Here is a 15462-nt window from a genome sequence, read left to right as displayed (position 1 = left end):
CTGGAGAGGGGCCCCTGGAAAGTGACCCCTGTCAACCACAAAAGAGATCTGATGGCTCCTGCACCTCCTCTTCCTCAGCAGGCTTAGTGCTGGGAGATACCTGGAATCATCCAGACATGACCTCGGCCCAGTCCTCCAGCCTAGCCACACCTGGTGGGTCACAGACCTCACCTTGTAGTTTCCAGTCGTTTCCATGTCCCCTGAGAAGAAATTGAAGCCCTCTCGCCTTCCTTTTCCCAGCCCCATCCCAATTCCCACCTTATCTTACTTCCCAGCTCACTTTTCTTTTAGCAAGGAACACTTTCTTTTTTTCTTTTTTTTTAAGTAGCACCTACTAGAATTGCAAATGCACATACCCTTTGACCCATCAAGTGCACTTCCGGAAATTTATTACTTCCCAAGATACTCACATGTGGGAAATGAATGTGTCCAAAGATATTCATTGCAACACTGTTTGTAGTCACACATAATAGGAAACAGCCTGAATGCTCATCAATAGCAGGGTGACGAAAGAAGCCTGTGTGGCCACGAGATGGTCCCCAGCAGCCAGCACAGAGACGGTCCAAAGCTGCTCTAACAAGAACCCGGGCACATGACTGCTGAGGGCAAAGTCTGAAGCCCGGGCTGCCTGCTGCTGGGTCAAGCACACACGTGCGTGTACACATACATACCCCTGCAGAGGGAAAATCTCCACCTTTGAAATTAGGGGTCGCTTTTAGGGAGTGGAATTGGAGGAAGAAGGGCGATTTTCACCTTCATTTCTGATCAAGACATTTTCTTTTTTCTTAAAGCTTTCAAGATTTCACCATGTTTTCTATCTGAAATGTACACAATGTTATATGTCAATTATATTTCTATAAAGCTGGGGGGAGAAATCTTTCCCCACTCCATGGTCAGGAAGACATTCGCATACCTTCTCTAAAAGGTTTCATGATTTGCAACCTGACTTCGTATTTAGATCCGCCCTCCAAGTGGAAATCAGGAAAATGATGGAGGTCTGAAGTGAGAATACCAACTAAGAGGGCAGTTGCAACAAGGAACCTACCAGAAGCTCGGCTCCTAAAAGCACAGCAGCTGAATTCACCAGGGGCAATTCAACAGGACCCCCAGCATTCCCGCGGCAGAAGCATAGAACTCTCCACTCTAAAATCCACAAAGGGGCCTTCTGGGTGGTTCAGGGGCTAAGTCGCAGCACTACGAAGCCATCTGCAGCCACTGCTGCCTGAGTTCAATTCCGGGGCTAGGGAGGTGACCCCCATGTCGCAGCAGACCTCTCCTGTCTCGCCCGCTGCTCCCCTCGGCAGTGGATTTCAGTAAATCCGCCTGTGTGCTCCCTACTCTGTCTCTGGTGAATCCACTGAACCTCGCACCTCTGGCCTACACCCTAGTTCTAACGTGCATAAATAAATAAAAACATCTACAAAAAAAGAGTTCACAATCCACACACTCCAAATGGCAGGCACGACCTTCCCATGTGAGAAATCCCCCCTCAAAAGTTAGCCCCAGAGAACACAGAAGGCAGAACCGGACTCGAACAGTTGCAGCCAAGCACCGACCTCGCCAGATCCCGGCTCTGCAGCGCGCAGTTTCCCAGCGGGAGGCAACAGACCCTGTGCTAAAAGGGTTTGCCGACAGAGGGCGGTAGTGGGAGGGCGACGCGGCCGCGTTCACTCGAGCTTTGCACGCTCGAACCGTTTCTTCCCAGCCGCCGGCGAAGACCTCGCAAGACGCGGCTCACTTGGGGCCGGGCGGGGGGAGGGGGGGTGTGTGTACTCAAGGCGTCAGGGGGCCCCAGGGAGACCGGGCAGAAGGTGGGGGTGGCGGGACGGCGAGCATGGGGCCGCCGAGGGCTGGACCCCGACGGGATCCTGCGATGCCGCGGCTGTGGGGAAGCGGTAGGCAAGCCCTGGGCTGGCATCCAGTCCATTTCTGCCCCACCCCGCTGGGGTCCTGGCCCAGACCCGGCCAGCGAAGCCTCTCCACCCTGACCGCGCCCCATGTGCCCGGCCTAGCCCCCACCCTCATCCCAGCCTGCGCCCACAACCCTCACCTCTGCCTGGAACTCCGGGCTGCCTTAGGTATCGTCGAGGAGGTGGATGTTCAGGCTTCTAGCGATGGCCTGCAGGGGATAATTCATTTTTTTAATTCACAAATTCCACCCAGATTCTTTGCTGTGTGCTCACTGCTTGCTGTCGATCAGTGTCAAAAGGGGTGAATAGAGGAGATACACACACTCTGGGGTGTCCCTGTTGGGAAGAGGGTTCCAGGCCTGCAAAACCCACCCCCCAGACCCCAGCCTGGGCTTAGGGGGCAGCACGGTGACCTGTGAGCCGAGTAAGGTGGCAGGCTGCACCCCGGTTCAGTGAGGTGGGCCAGGGGGGCCAGGGACCAGAGCATAGGCCTTGAATGCCCTTGTAAAGCATGGAGTGGGGTCGTCCCTTGTGGTGTAAGGGGTTAAAGCGCAGCACTATGAAGCTATCGCAGCCCCCCCCCCCCCCCCGCAGCTAGATTTCAATTCCCAGCTTGCCAGGGAGCTGACCCACATGGCTGGCAGACCTCTCCTGCCTGCCCGCTGCTCCCCTCAGCAGTGTATTTTAGTCTATCTGCCTGTTCTGCTGCTCCCCACACTGTCTCTGGCAAATCTCACTGCCCTGCCTGCACCTCTGGCCTATTCCCCAGTTCTTGTATGCATAAATAAATTTTAAAATACAACATGGGGTAGCTTCAGAAGAGCCAGTCTCACCCCTTCTCAGCCCCCCTCTGCTCCACCAGCTTTTTCTGCAGCACAACTCACTACTTCTGGAACTCACTGCCTTCAGATCACCAGAGCCCTAGGGACAAAAACAGCTTCTCATGCTGCCTGGCCTGGCTCCTGCCTGTCTTCAGTGGAACCCCCTGCCAATGGTCCTCATTGGGAGTCCAGATTGAGAATGTTGATCTCAATCAACATTCCCAGGTCTGCCCACACTGGTTCTCTACCCAACCCTTCCTGTACTCACTCCATTTGGGGAGAGGGGTCCAGTGGGGTCCTGACCCCCCCGTGCCACCCAAACCGTTCTGGTTACCAGTAACTCCCATGCAGCTAAGCCCAAGCTACCTTCTCAGCACCTCCCAGGAACAATGGACACCTCATCTTCCTGCTTCTGCCTTCACCCCTACAGCGTCCTATCCCTGTTCTGCTCCAACCCTCCCAGACCCCCATCACACTCAGTGAATGTTAAAGCCCCCACATAACCTACCAGATTTCCGTGATTTGCACCAAAACTGCATCTCCCCATCTCTTCCTATACCCCACTGCCCCCCAAGCTAAACAGTGGCCACATTCCTGCTTCTCCAATAAGCAATGCTATCTACCTCAGGACCTCTGCACTGGCTGTTCCTGCTCCCTAGAAATTCCTCCCTCAATAGCCCCCAGAACTCCCTCTCTCACCTCCTCAGTTTTTTTCCCCTGTGACGTCTCCAATGACCCTTTATAAAAACTGGAACCCACATGTCCCCAGGGCATCTGTGTTATTTTTCCCCCTTAATCCCACTGCCTTTTGGTGCCCTATATATTTATCTTGTTGACATTCCTCTCCCCTCACCAGAACTTGAGCTCGGTAAGGGCAAATTCTTTTGCTTTTTTGCATTTATTTTGTTCTGTCACAAGTTTGAGTTCAGCGTACAGAACTTACAGAGCAGCATGTGTGTGGATGAAGAGGAAAGGGGAGGCATTGATGGTAAAAGTGCCATGATTCTCAGGTGTCCCTGGTGGCCTAAGGGTTAAGCCTCAGCACTGCCATCACTATGGCCTGAGTTCTCAATCTTGGGCCACAGGGCACAGCAGACCTCTCCTGGCCCGCCCACTGCTCTCCTCAGCAGTGTATTTCAGTAGATCTGCCTTTTCTGCTCCCTGCCCCCCTGTCTCTGATGAATCCTCTCACCCCCTAACTCTGGCCTACACCCCTTCTCCTAAGCCTAAAAAAAAATGTGATGATTCCCCACAAGGCACTGGCTTTCCTGTGGGTCTCCCCTGCAGACTTCCTCCCTCACCTCCATCAAGAGAAACGTGGCTGCTGCTTGGGAGCAGAGGCGGGCGCAGGCTGGGCTCCGTCAGCCCTGACTCTGCGGGCGCTGGGGGCCCCAAAGCCCAGGTCCAGGGCTAGACTCCCCTGCGGGCGGCTCCCCAGCTGCAGGCTCATGGGTGGTGGGGAGAGGCGGGTCTGTCCCCACACAGACTCTGGCGTGGCCACCTCTGGCGCTGAGGGTAGGCAGGGAGGGGGTTCACAGTGAGTTCACAGACTTCTTTTTTTTTTTTAAATATTTATTTATTTATGCATACAGAGCTGGGATACAGGCCAGAGGTACAGGGGCAGTGAGCGGATTCACCACAGTTAGAGTGGGGAGCAGAATGGGCAGCTGACGAAGTCCACTGCTGAGGGGAGCAGTGGGGAGACAGAAGTCTGCTGTGCCCTGTGGGTCACTCCCTGGCCAGGGATCCAACTGGCACCAAAGCAGCTGTGGCCAGCTTCACAGTGCTACGCTTTAACCCGTCGAGCCGCAGGGCGGGCCTGAGTTCCCAGACTTCTTAAAGTAAGTTTCCCCTTGTCTCCCATTTACTGTAAGGCTGGCTGAACAGGGCTTCTTTCAGTTTGTGCTGCTCTCTCTGGCCCTGCACCCTGGGCTGTCTCCACTGTATTTTGCTCTTCCTAATGACCCTGTTATTTTCTACCAGTCAAGGGGACACCCAGCACCCCCTTGCACCGGACTTGCAAGCCATGATCATGTGAATGAATCCGTCCAACTGGCGGTTACCCAGCACCTTGTTACATAGACGGAACAAGAGACTTCATCCCGGCTTCTCCAAGCACCTGATCGATGGATGGAATGGTGGGGCACCACAGCTCACACCCCAACTTTCTCCTTTAGTTTCACGAGACTATAGGACTCAGGAAAATATTGATGGGCGCGTTCAAGGACTGCTCTTTACTCAGGTAAAAGCAGTGACTGGAACATCCCCTTCCCCTTGAAAACAGTCAGGGTGCTGGCACAGAGGCGACATGTGAAGGCCACATGGGAACTAACCCTGTGGGATCCCCTAGGCAGCACCCCAAGCCTCTCACAGAGGTCATCCATGGTCTTAGCACTAACTCAGTAACTTTTTTTTTTTAAGATTTATTTATTTATGTGTACAAGAACTGGGGTACAGACCTGAGGGTGTAAGAGAATTCACCAGAGGCAGACTGGAGGGCAGGACAGGCAGACTGACTGAAACACACTGCTGAGGGGAGCAGCGGGTAGACAGGGAAGGTCTGTGTGTCAGCTCCCTGGACGGGGATCAAACTCGTGCCAGTGTCTGGCAACAGTTTGGCAGTTTTGAGACTTAACTTCTTGCACCACCAGAGAGGCCCATCTAGCACTAACTCTGTGACAAATCTGATCTATGCCAAACCAACCAACATTATGGTTAGTTCACAGGTTGTTTTGTGAACAACCTGGAACAGCTCAGCTGTGCCCAAGATTAGGCTGCCCAGCACCACAAACTACAATATGGGTAGGCCAGAAGCCTGCTGCTGGTCAGGTGGTAAAGCCAGTCTTCCAGTCGGTCACAGATTATTTCACAACCCATCTGCCCTGACAAACTGAGAGGCCCATGATGAAGAGTCACCCACTGGCATCTCTGACCAGTGACGAAGACTATGAATTCCCCCTGATGTGGGGCACAGAGGGTGCCACCTCCCTCCTGTTATTGGTGAACCCACAATGGTCTTTTTATCTTATGTGGTGACGGGTCTATTAAAGGGTTCTTCTATGTCGTGCCCTGTAAGTGTTCACTGGAATCAAAGTCTCACTGACAGTTTATCAGGCCATCAAAGAGCGCCTCTTCGGATCATTGCTGCGCAGCTTTTTTTAAAAAAGATTTATTTATGCATATAGACCTGGGGAATAGGTCACAGGGGCACAGGAGCAGGGGTAGTGGTGAGAGGATTCACCAGAGACAGAGTAGGGAGCAGAACTGATAGATGGATGAAGGACACTGCTGAGGGGAGCAGATGGCAGGACAGGAGAGGCCGGCTGCGCCCTGTGGGTCAGCTCCCTGGCCCGGGATTGAGCTCCTGGTGAAGCAGCTGCGGCTAGCTGCTTCACAGGGCCGTGCTGTGCCCCCAGGGAGGGCCCTGAGTGGCTCCTCTTTGACAGAAAATGTCCTAGTTTTCCCAGAGACAACCTGTTTCCTGTCTCTTCCTGTTCAGCAACCAGTTCCTCTTTGGGGAAAGGCTTCTTCCCTGTGGGAAGACGTCCACTGCCGCTGTCTCATTAAGATCACTACCAACTAGTTCCTTCTTGGAAAGAGTCTTCTGTTTCCGGGTGGGGGGAGTTGGAGACAGATGATTCTGCCACTGCACGCTCCTGAGGGGCCTCCTGGGATTTCCTTTTTCCCTTTTGGGTTCTCACTTGTATGCCTGGTGGGTGACCCCTGGGGAGCAACTGAAGAGACATACTTCTCCAGGGAATGGGTGTGGGCATGACCAGCTCTTAGGCTCCTGAGCAAGCGCTCTCGGAGCCTGTCTCAGGCAGCTTATTTCTCTCTAGATCTTCATTTTTCAGTATTAAGTCAGGGGAGGTACCTGGCACGCTACCACTGACCATAACACTTCCTCAATCCCCATTTTCTGAATGGACAGACCTCCCACCCCGAGCACAGCAGCCTTTCTCCCTGGGAGGATGGCTCCCCAGGCTGGCCTTGTCCAGCACCAGGAGAGGTGAGCGAACGGTGAGGAGAGGCTTATCAGGGATCAACTACTACTTTAAAAAAATTTTAAATTTAAATGTACAAAATGATGTAAAAATAAGCTGTTGTAAAATAAATTTTTTTTAAATTTTGCATAGAACTGGGGTTCTATGCCAGAGGTGTGGGGGTGAGAGGATTCACCAGAGACCAAGTGGGGAGCAGAACAGGCGGATGTACTAAAACACACTGCTGAGGGGAGCAGAGGGTGGGACAGGAGAGGTCTGCTGCGCCCTGTGGGTCACTCCCTGGCCCGGCACTGAACTCCGGCCATAGGGGTGATAGAGCTGAGACTTCATCCCAAGGCCACTAGGCAGGCCTGATCAGCTACTTCTTAAACAAACTTTCCACCAACTCTTGACTTGTGCCCGCCTGGCTCAAAGTGCAGCTGTTTCGAACCCCTTTTGAAGTTCAGGGGAGTCCTGCTCCTTCACTCAGTTCTCTCATTTTACCCTCGGGTGTGCTTTGGATTGTGCATAAATCTGATTGATCTTAATCCGCTGCAATCCCGCCTGAGGCTCCTTGAGGGTGCATGCCTTGGTTTCAGCCAGAGCTACTCTCGTTCATGTTTATGCTTGACGTTTCCCGGACCACTGTGCAAAGGGCAATTCAAGCCCCAGTCTGGCCTGTGGTCATGGGCTCCCGGCCCACAAAACAGCTACTTTGCTTAGTTAGCTGCTGTTCAGTAAAGACCAAGAATCTCTACCTGGCTTCAAAGTGCAGCTCTATCTGGCCCCTGCTGGTAACACTTAACCTCCCTCCACCTCTATAGCTCTGTCTACTGCAGGCAGAGAACAGATGTCACTGTCTTCTGTTAAATAGGTTTTGCTTCCTTCAGAGAAAACTTTGCATATGCTGTTCCCCTGCCTGCAACTCTTTTCCACCCCCTTCAGTTTCACCTATTACATTTCAGGACTCTGATGAAACCCACCCATCGCTTCTTTAGGACGAAAGTCGTGCTCCTCAAACCCTGAGTAATGTCAGACGGCTTTCAATTAAACCATCCTCAAACACCTGTACTTCACGGCATGAATGCAATGCCAGAAATAGTATCCAAACTGTAAATTTTAATGATGAGCTCCATCCATTTATCCATTCATTAATAAAGAATACTTTATTAATGTCTGTCTCTCCCGTTGGACTGAACTCTGCAAGGGCTGAGGTTGGGTGCTCAGCGTTTGTGGAATTAACGAGGTTGAGGTTCAAATACACGCAGAGCCAGGATGCAAAACCAGGGGTCCTGGCTACAGCTTCACCTTCACAGCTGAGCACTAAGATCCCACTCCCCGGACTCCCAGAGAACTCGCCAACCCACCCCACTGCAACTGAGGTGGGGAGACAAGAGCAACTGGTGCAGAAAAAGTTCTGAGTTTGAGAGTCTGTTTAAAGGGCCCTTTGCCCATGCTCCATCTTGGAGGCTCAGAGCTCAGCTTCTGGGCGGAGATGAGTGGTGGGGACGCTGGAGCTGGACTAGGGGGGCGAGGGAAAAGGAGCAGAGTTGCTAACTCCGGACCCTGCACTGGGCCAGCAATCCAATCCATCTTAGCACCCAGGGGCTGACTCAGCAAACACACCATGGTCCTCACATGCACAGGGGTACCATAAGCACCCAAGGTATGGGGTGTGGCTGTGTCTGGCCCTAAGTGCCGGACACTTGACACCATTAGTCAGTAAGTGACCTGTCTGGTGCCCGGATCTTGGACCTAAGGTGCCACCTTGGTCTGAAGGGTGCGGAGGACACATCTTGGAAATGGAGAGTTGGGAGGAGGACCCCTTGGGTGAGGAGGGAGCCTCACTCAGGAGTAACTCGGGGGATGTCTCCAAAGCCCCACTAGTATAAACAGGTAGTATAAACAGGATGGGAAAAGCAAAAAAAGCAAAACTAATTCTAAAGGTTCTGCTGGATGCAGAAAAGGTCAGGTGTGTGTGTGGGGGGGGTAGAGCTAAGCTGGGAGCTGGAGCCAGGAGAGGCAGAACAAGGAGTAGAACAGGTAATCAGGGGCCTGTCTGGGGGCGCAGAAAAAGACCCAGCCTAGGGGAACACAATCCCAGAAGTGAAGCCAGGGTCAGAGGTGGAGTCAAGTGGAGGCAGGGAATATGACCCATATCCCAGGGCTCCTTGGCAAGAGTGGTGACCAGGTCCTGAGAGCAGAGCCCAGGAGGAGACATTCAGAGAGGGAAAGTGCAATAAAGGTGCGGCCCAGGATGGAGACAGCTCAAGGAGAGAGGAGTTACCCAAGGGCTAAGCCTCTGAGATAGCACAAGCCAGAGCAAGGCCAGAGGTTAAACCCAAGCCACCCCCCTTTCCGAGCCCCCACTGACACCTGCTCACACATAATTATCCAGGGGGCTGGGTAATCTGGGTGACAGCAAAGAGGGAAGGGCGCTATTTACGCTACAGAGTCAGGATCCAAAGGCTGCAAAGTACCCCCAGGGGCACAGAGTCAGGCGGGGAGTGGGTCCTGGCTAGGCCCGCGGTCCTGGGTCTTGCTGAGACTCGGTCCCCGGCACGCCGCGGATGTCAGGCAGCAGGCGGCAGCCAGCCACGATGTCCAGGCGCTCAGCCAGGGCGCAGAGATCTCCTCGCGCCAGGCGCACGCTGTGGGCCGCCGCCAACCCCGCCGCCTGGGCGGCTGCCAGCCGACCGGCCAGGGCGGCCACATCGCGACCCGCGCGGCGGTACACGCCGCTCACCGCGGCCGCCACGTCGTGGTCCAGCCGCGCCTGGCTCTCCGCCAGCCGGAGCTGGAGCAGCGAGCGCGCTGGGGCGGGCACCGGCGTCTCCTCCGCGCCCCAGGCCTCCCCCGCTGTTTCCCGCTGCACGACGAGCGGAGGCAGGTCCCTCGGCGCAGCCCGCGGCTCCGGCTCGGGCTCGGGCTCCGAGTCGGTCTCCGCGGCCTCCCCGGACACCCGCAACCCGGTGGGGCGGCCGCGCGTCGGGCCCGAGGGGCCCAGGTACAACTCTTCCTCCTCCGACGAGGACGCAGACAGCTCCGAGTCCGTCTCGGCCGCCTCCCCCGGCACCACCGTCTCGGGCTTCCGCGGCGGCCTCCGCCCACGACCCTGGGACGCCATGACGCGGAGCTACGGGAGAAGAGGGCGAAGGGACGGCGTGAGCGAGGGGGAAGAGGGGCGAAGGGCCGGTGGGGGGCGCGCCCCCCGCGGCGGGAGACGGCGCAGCTCCGGGACTCGCAGCCCCTCGGCCACGGGGGCCTCAACTTCCTATTCTGCACGCGGAGCGCATCATCCCTGCCGTGACCACGGGGCCCACTGGACCCCGGCCTCTGCGCGCGCCGAGGGGGAAACTGAGGCGCGCGCGGCCGAGCTCTCAACAGCCGGAGTTCCCAGAGCCCCACGGCCGGCACTTCCCGATTCGGCCTCCGACCACAGGCCACGCCCTCCACGCCCCCGAGCCCAGGTCCGGCCCGGAAGCACGCGGGCTCCGGACACGGAAAGGGAGACGCGCTCGCTGGACTCGGGGCGGGCGCGCTACCACCCAGGGCCGTACCGGGTCACCGAAGCGCGGAGTCTGCGGGACCCGCTCCTCAGACGTCGCGTCGCGTCGCGTCGGCACCGAGGGAGACGGGGGTGCAGCCAATCAGCGAGGGGCTGGGCGGGCGCTGCGCGGACACGTGGGCCCGTGGGCCATCGATCAGGCAGCAAGCCCCTGACTTTGAGGCGAGCGTGCAGGGTCACATGAGTATCTGTTTAGCCTATAGGGAAGCGGTGCACTAGGTGCTTCCGGGTTGTGCGGCCAGGAAAGTCTGTAAACTCCAGATTAAAAAAAAAATAGTTAAGTCACGTTTCCAGGACCCGGAAACAGGGAGGAGACAGAGAAGAGCGGAGACGCGGTCACGTGCGGCCAATGAAAAAAGGATCCGGCTCTTTCTTAGTCTCCCAGGTTCTATCGCGCACAACGTGAGGTAGCACTGGGAAGGCGGGACTAAGCTGAAACACCAATGGGAGCAGGAGGAGGCGGGCTTGCGCTTTGATGTTGGAGGCGGGGCTTGTGCCGGTCGGCCAATGGGAGGACGAAGCGCTGGGCGGTCACCAGGCGCGCGAAGCTGGTGCATGGCGGACGTAGCGCTGTTTGAGTTTCTGCACATGGAGATGGTGGCGGAGCTGTGGGCGCGCGATCCGGATCCCGGCCCCGGGGTGAGCGCCGGGCCCCGGAGGGAGGAGGCACGGGCCGAGGCGGGATCTCCAGTTCGAGGCCCAGGGTGGGTGCAGAGGGTGGTTTAGCAGCCGCTGTCGAGCACCAGCCCCGCCCCCGACTCGCTGGGCGGCCTCCGGCGCTGCCTGTCTCCTGTAAAGTGGTGGTGACTACTGGGCCGACCTCGCGGGTTATTGCTAGAAGTGAGGAATGGCATGTAGCTCAAAGCGTGCCACAGAGTGAGCCTGTAGTAATTATAGTAATCACCATGACTGGACGTGTACAAGGACTTAACCGCTTGGCTTGGACCCGGCTGCCCCTCTCACTAGGCGGAGAGCCACTGCCTTGATCTCTTGTGTACTTCAGTATCCTCCTTTGTAAAATAGGCCTCTAAATAGCACTTGTCTCACAGTGGGGCATTTTTTCATTCGGTACATATTGAGCACCTGCTGTATACCAGGTACTGTTTCCCTCTCCTACTTTAGTTGAGCGGTTAAATAGTAAGTACAAATAGAAATGCCCCAAGTGGTGAGGATTTCTATAAAGAAAACTTTAGTAGAGTTGGGGACACAAACAGCAAGGAATGGTAGATGGTGCCTGCAAGCCTCCCTGAAGAAGAGAAGGGAGGAAGGAAGCAAGCTGGTGGATAAACAGGTGGAATTCCAGGAAGAGGAAATTACAGGTGCAAAGTCCTGATGGAGCCCGCTTGGCCTTTGGGAAGTTGATCATTATGAGGAATCAGTGAACTAAAACTTTAAAGCACTTAGTGCTACGTCTAGCTCATAACCTTCAAAACATTGGAGCTTGTTGTAAAATCTTTTATCGAGAAAACAGGTCTGGAGAGCGGATCCAAGCTGTGATCACTTTTTTCTTATTATGCTCATCATCATGTATATGCCGATGATATATTTTTTATTGGCTTAGGCTTCTGTTCCCAGGACCCTTAACACAGGTTCATCTCAACATCGTTTCTTCCAAGTTCAACCAGTTGACAGACTTGCACTAAAACCCTCAAGGGGCTGGAGGCTCTTGGGATTACTCAGTGAGCCTTGAAGTCCTTGCCTTCCTGGGACTTATGTTTCAGTAGGAGGGAGGCCAAATAAAGAGTAGTCCATGGTACACTGGGAAAATGCTATTACAGAGGTGAAGTGGGGAGAGGGGGTATACATTGGCTTCTGTTGGAGAGGTGCTTGCAGTCTCAGACCATCCACCCTGCCTTTGAAACCAGAAACCCAGAAGTCCCCAACATCTGCCCTCTGTCCCTCACCTCCAGTCCTCAACTGGGCACAGCTCGTTCTAAGGACGTTCCCCGTCTGTCCCCTCCCTGCCCTAGTAAGGCTCCCTCTTTGTTCTGATACCTGCCTCCACCCTGACCTCCAGCTCATCCATGTGAGCACTATTAATCTTTCAGATATTGGCTAACATGCCCCTTTGTCAGGGAAGCACTGATACCTAGACGTCAGGTATCCTGATTACCTCCTCACAGTCTGCCCCAGTTCTCCCTCACACTTCCTAAATGTCCCTCTGAACAAAGTCTCTGGATGACTCTTTCACACCCGTCTCCTCTGCCAGCCTTTGCACCTGGGTGGCCTGGACCAGTCCCGCAATGATCGCCACAGTCAGTTCTATGCACCTAGGAGGTCCTTGGCGTGGGTTTGTGGAAGAAGTGGCTGCAGTCCCTGTGCTGTGAAGGATGATGGTGGGGAACGGGGATTCCTTTGGTCTCACGACCAGCCCTGGCCCTGCCACATACGAGTGTTTCCCAGGTGTGATCTTGGGCTTTATGCTCTGATTTCATTGCATCTTCCCAACCCACAGAGCGTGGTCCTTCCCCCTTTGTAGATGAAGAAACAGGTTTGATGGCGGACTCGCTCTCTGTGGCGGAGGCAGGAATGTAACCAGGCCTCCCACTTCAGAGCCTGTGCTGTAAACTCCTTCCCTTTCCCCATGTGTCTTCCTTGACGTCCGCTGGGAGGATTTTAATGGGTTTCCATGGTCAAGCAAGTGTGGGAAACACTGGCTCCTCGGGTGTCCTTCCCACAGGGCTCTCTCCCAGCTACCACCAGGATTCTGCCCAGGTACCCCCCAGATTCCTGTCACTGGGCTGGCTGGGCTGGGGGGCCTTAGACGGGTGTCTCCAGGTTTCAGCCAGCAGGGAGCTCTGTGGCATTTCCCCACATTCCTCTGTCCTGGGGCACCCCATGTCCGGTTCCTGTCACGGGAAACTGTTCCATCTTTCAGTCCTCTTTTTCACCCCGAGCCTCTTCTCACCATTCCTTCTCCTTGGTCCAGCAAGGGCCTGTGGAAAAGGAAAGCAGGACTCCAGTTTGTTGGGGCCCAGTCCTGTCCCAGCAGTGTTTCATCTGAGGAACCCTCCGAGGTTGCTGCTCGTGCCCTGCTGTACGAGTGGGGACCAAGGCACCAAGGCCAGGGGCCCCCTCAGACCGCACAGCCACCATCAGGGGCCAGGCCAATAACTGGGCTCTGGCTCCGAAGCTTGTCCCTGGCATCGGGGCTCCCTCCCACAAGCTCCTGGCGCACGGGGTCATTCCTGTGTCCCTGTAGCAGAGTCATCATTTAGGGCTTCGCCCTGCCCAGCCTAGTCCGTGGCTGTTTGGGGCTGCTGAGTGCCTTTTCCTGGAGGGTCACAGGTGCACAGGAGACTAGGCAGAGGAGCCAGGCCGTCAGTGGCTTGTTGTTCAGGCCGGAGCAACTCCCAGAGGAGGCTGTGTTCTTCAGCTCAGAAGCTTTGAAGATAGGGGAGCCAGTGACCAAAGAAGGAGTCCCTCTGCCTGTGGGGTGAGCCATCCCCCCATGACTGAACGCTGGCAGGTGGCAGGAATGGGCCTACTCAAGGCCAGTGAAGGCCTTGCCCACCCCTCCTCTCAAGGGTCAGGGTCGGGGTCAGGGTGGCTGGTCCTCCTGCTGGAGCCTGGGAAACACCAGCATTCCTGGCAGGCCCTGAGGGGCACAGCACCAGCAGGGTGTCCAAGACTGGGGCTGTTCTGAGGGCAGCGGACGCCGCCGCGTCCGTGGGAGGCTGGAAGTAAGGAGTGCCAGATTCAGATGCGCTTTTGAAAAATAACTTCCCGGTGAAGGACGCCGGTTGGAGACTGGGAGCAGGAGAATGGGTAAGCTCTGGGAGTGTCATGGGGCGAAGGACGGATTTGCGGTACCCCTTCAGTAGGTGAGGGAGGAGAGAGTCCAGGACAGCAGGGCCGAGGCGTGCTCCCCACAGCTCACTCACTGTTCTTGGAGCCATCTGGGGCCATCCACGTGGGGGACGCCGGGAACTCTGGTTGCTTCTGACCCTACAGGCCTGCAGAGAGGAGTTCATGGGGGTGTCGGGGGCTGAACCCATCAAATAGCGAGGAGCAGGGCAGGTGGGAGAGATGACAAGAGCCAGGAAACCCCACCATTGTCTCACCCGGGAGTTCAGGGCGTGTGTTGGAGTGGGGCAGCGGGCTGGCTTGCTGCGATCTTCCTTTAGCCGGGTGAATTTCTCCTTTAGCCGGGCGAATTTCTCGTATCGGCTCCTGGGTTACTTTGGCAAGCAGCTGGCAGTTGCACTCCCTGAATCTCTTCTGGGCCTCCACTCCTTTTATCCCTTTTATCCCGCCTGCAAGGAGCACAGCCAGCCCCACCCCCCACATCCCCACCCCCAGCCCGCAGCAGGGGCTTAGGAACAGTCTTCTTGACCGTCTGGGAGGCTTATCTACCTGACAGTCTTGTCTACATCTCACTTCCGGTTAACACGTGTTTACTCTGGCTCCCTGTTGGCAATTCCAAGAACTTTCCTTGGTCCGGATGTCCCTTCCTCCCAGGCCGGGTGCTGCTGCGGATGCTGCTGGGCCAGGCCAGGCCAGGCCAGGCCACTGAGGAGCCTCTCCAGTGGGGCTCCCCGCTGTTCCTTGTTATCTCCTTTCCTCTCAGTGGGCTGTTGTGTAAACTCAGCTGAGGCCCCAGTGCCCTGGCTCTGGGCTGGGCTCCCGAGGACTCAGGTGATTGGGAGAGGCCAGCCTTGCCCTCCCAGGATGACAAACCCCTAATCCCCGAAGGCTTTTGCAGGGACTGGGGTGTGATCTCTGCGGAGCCTGGGAGACCTGGGAGACGTGCTCAACGCAGGGAGGCTTCTGCTCCCTTCCCTCCGCCCTCCCCTCCCTGCCACCTGCTCACCCTCCGCCTCCCCCTCGCCACTTCTTTGTCCTCCTTTCTCATTGTTGCTCCTGGCCCTCAGTCTCTTCAGCATGGTGAGGTGCCCTCACTGGAGGCTGCCCTCCGCCCCGGTTCACATGTGGGAGACTGAGGCATGAGGCCTTAGGTACATGGCCAGGGTCACACTTCCAGCAAGAGACAGAGCCAGGGTGCAAACCCAGGCAGTCTGAAGCTTGCTGAGGGGAAAGCAGACCTCATGGTCGCCCTTCTGGAACCCTCCCCGGTGCTCAGGGACCCTGTTCAATGTGGCTCCGTCCCTGCTGAGTCCTGGCCACAGCAGGGCCCACGTGCCTGCCCACCTTGACCCACCCCTGCCTGAGGCCCCTTC

General features: G+C 56.1%; 2 protein-coding genes across 5 annotated transcripts in view; one reads left to right on the top strand and one right to left on the bottom strand.

The window, feature by feature from the left end:
- Positions 1-6964: 6964 nt before the first annotated feature.
- BLOC1S3 (biogenesis of lysosomal organelles complex-1, subunit 3) lies at positions 6965-10464 on the bottom strand. The gene is made up of 2 exons (XM_012733792.1): positions 10275-10464; positions 6965-9850 (listed from the first exon to the last, which is right to left on the bottom strand). Exon 2 carries the CDS (start codon positions 9839-9841, stop codon positions 9233-9235), a length of 609 nt encoding a protein of 202 aa, XP_012589246.1. The 5' UTR covers positions 9842-9850; positions 10275-10464; the 3' UTR covers positions 6965-9232.
- A 121-nt stretch (positions 10465-10585) lies between these two features.
- Positions 10586-15462, top strand: part of TRAPPC6A (trafficking protein particle complex 6A) — a 9161-nt gene continuing 4284 nt past the window's right edge. For 2 of the 4 annotated variants that reach the window (XM_012733791.1, XM_012733789.1), the window contains exon 1: positions 10830-10921. In XM_012733791.1, the coding sequence (XP_012589245.1) occupies positions 10838-10921 (84 nt within the window). In that variant the 5' untranslated portion in view covers positions 10830-10837. Of the gene's footprint in view, positions 10690-10824; positions 10922-15462 lie in introns of those variants that run through there. The other 2 variants (XM_012733790.1, XM_004694188.2) reach the window with 2 other exon arrangements.

This window comes from Condylura cristata, unplaced genomic scaffold (genome assembly GCF_000260355.1).
Source record: "Condylura cristata isolate star-nosed mole 26May11 unplaced genomic scaffold, ConCri1.0 scaffold00041, whole genome shotgun sequence".
In the NCBI taxonomy this organism is placed as follows: domain Eukaryota; kingdom Metazoa; phylum Chordata; class Mammalia; order Eulipotyphla; family Talpidae; genus Condylura; species Condylura cristata.
This window is presented reverse-complemented; position numbering and strand designations above follow the sequence as displayed.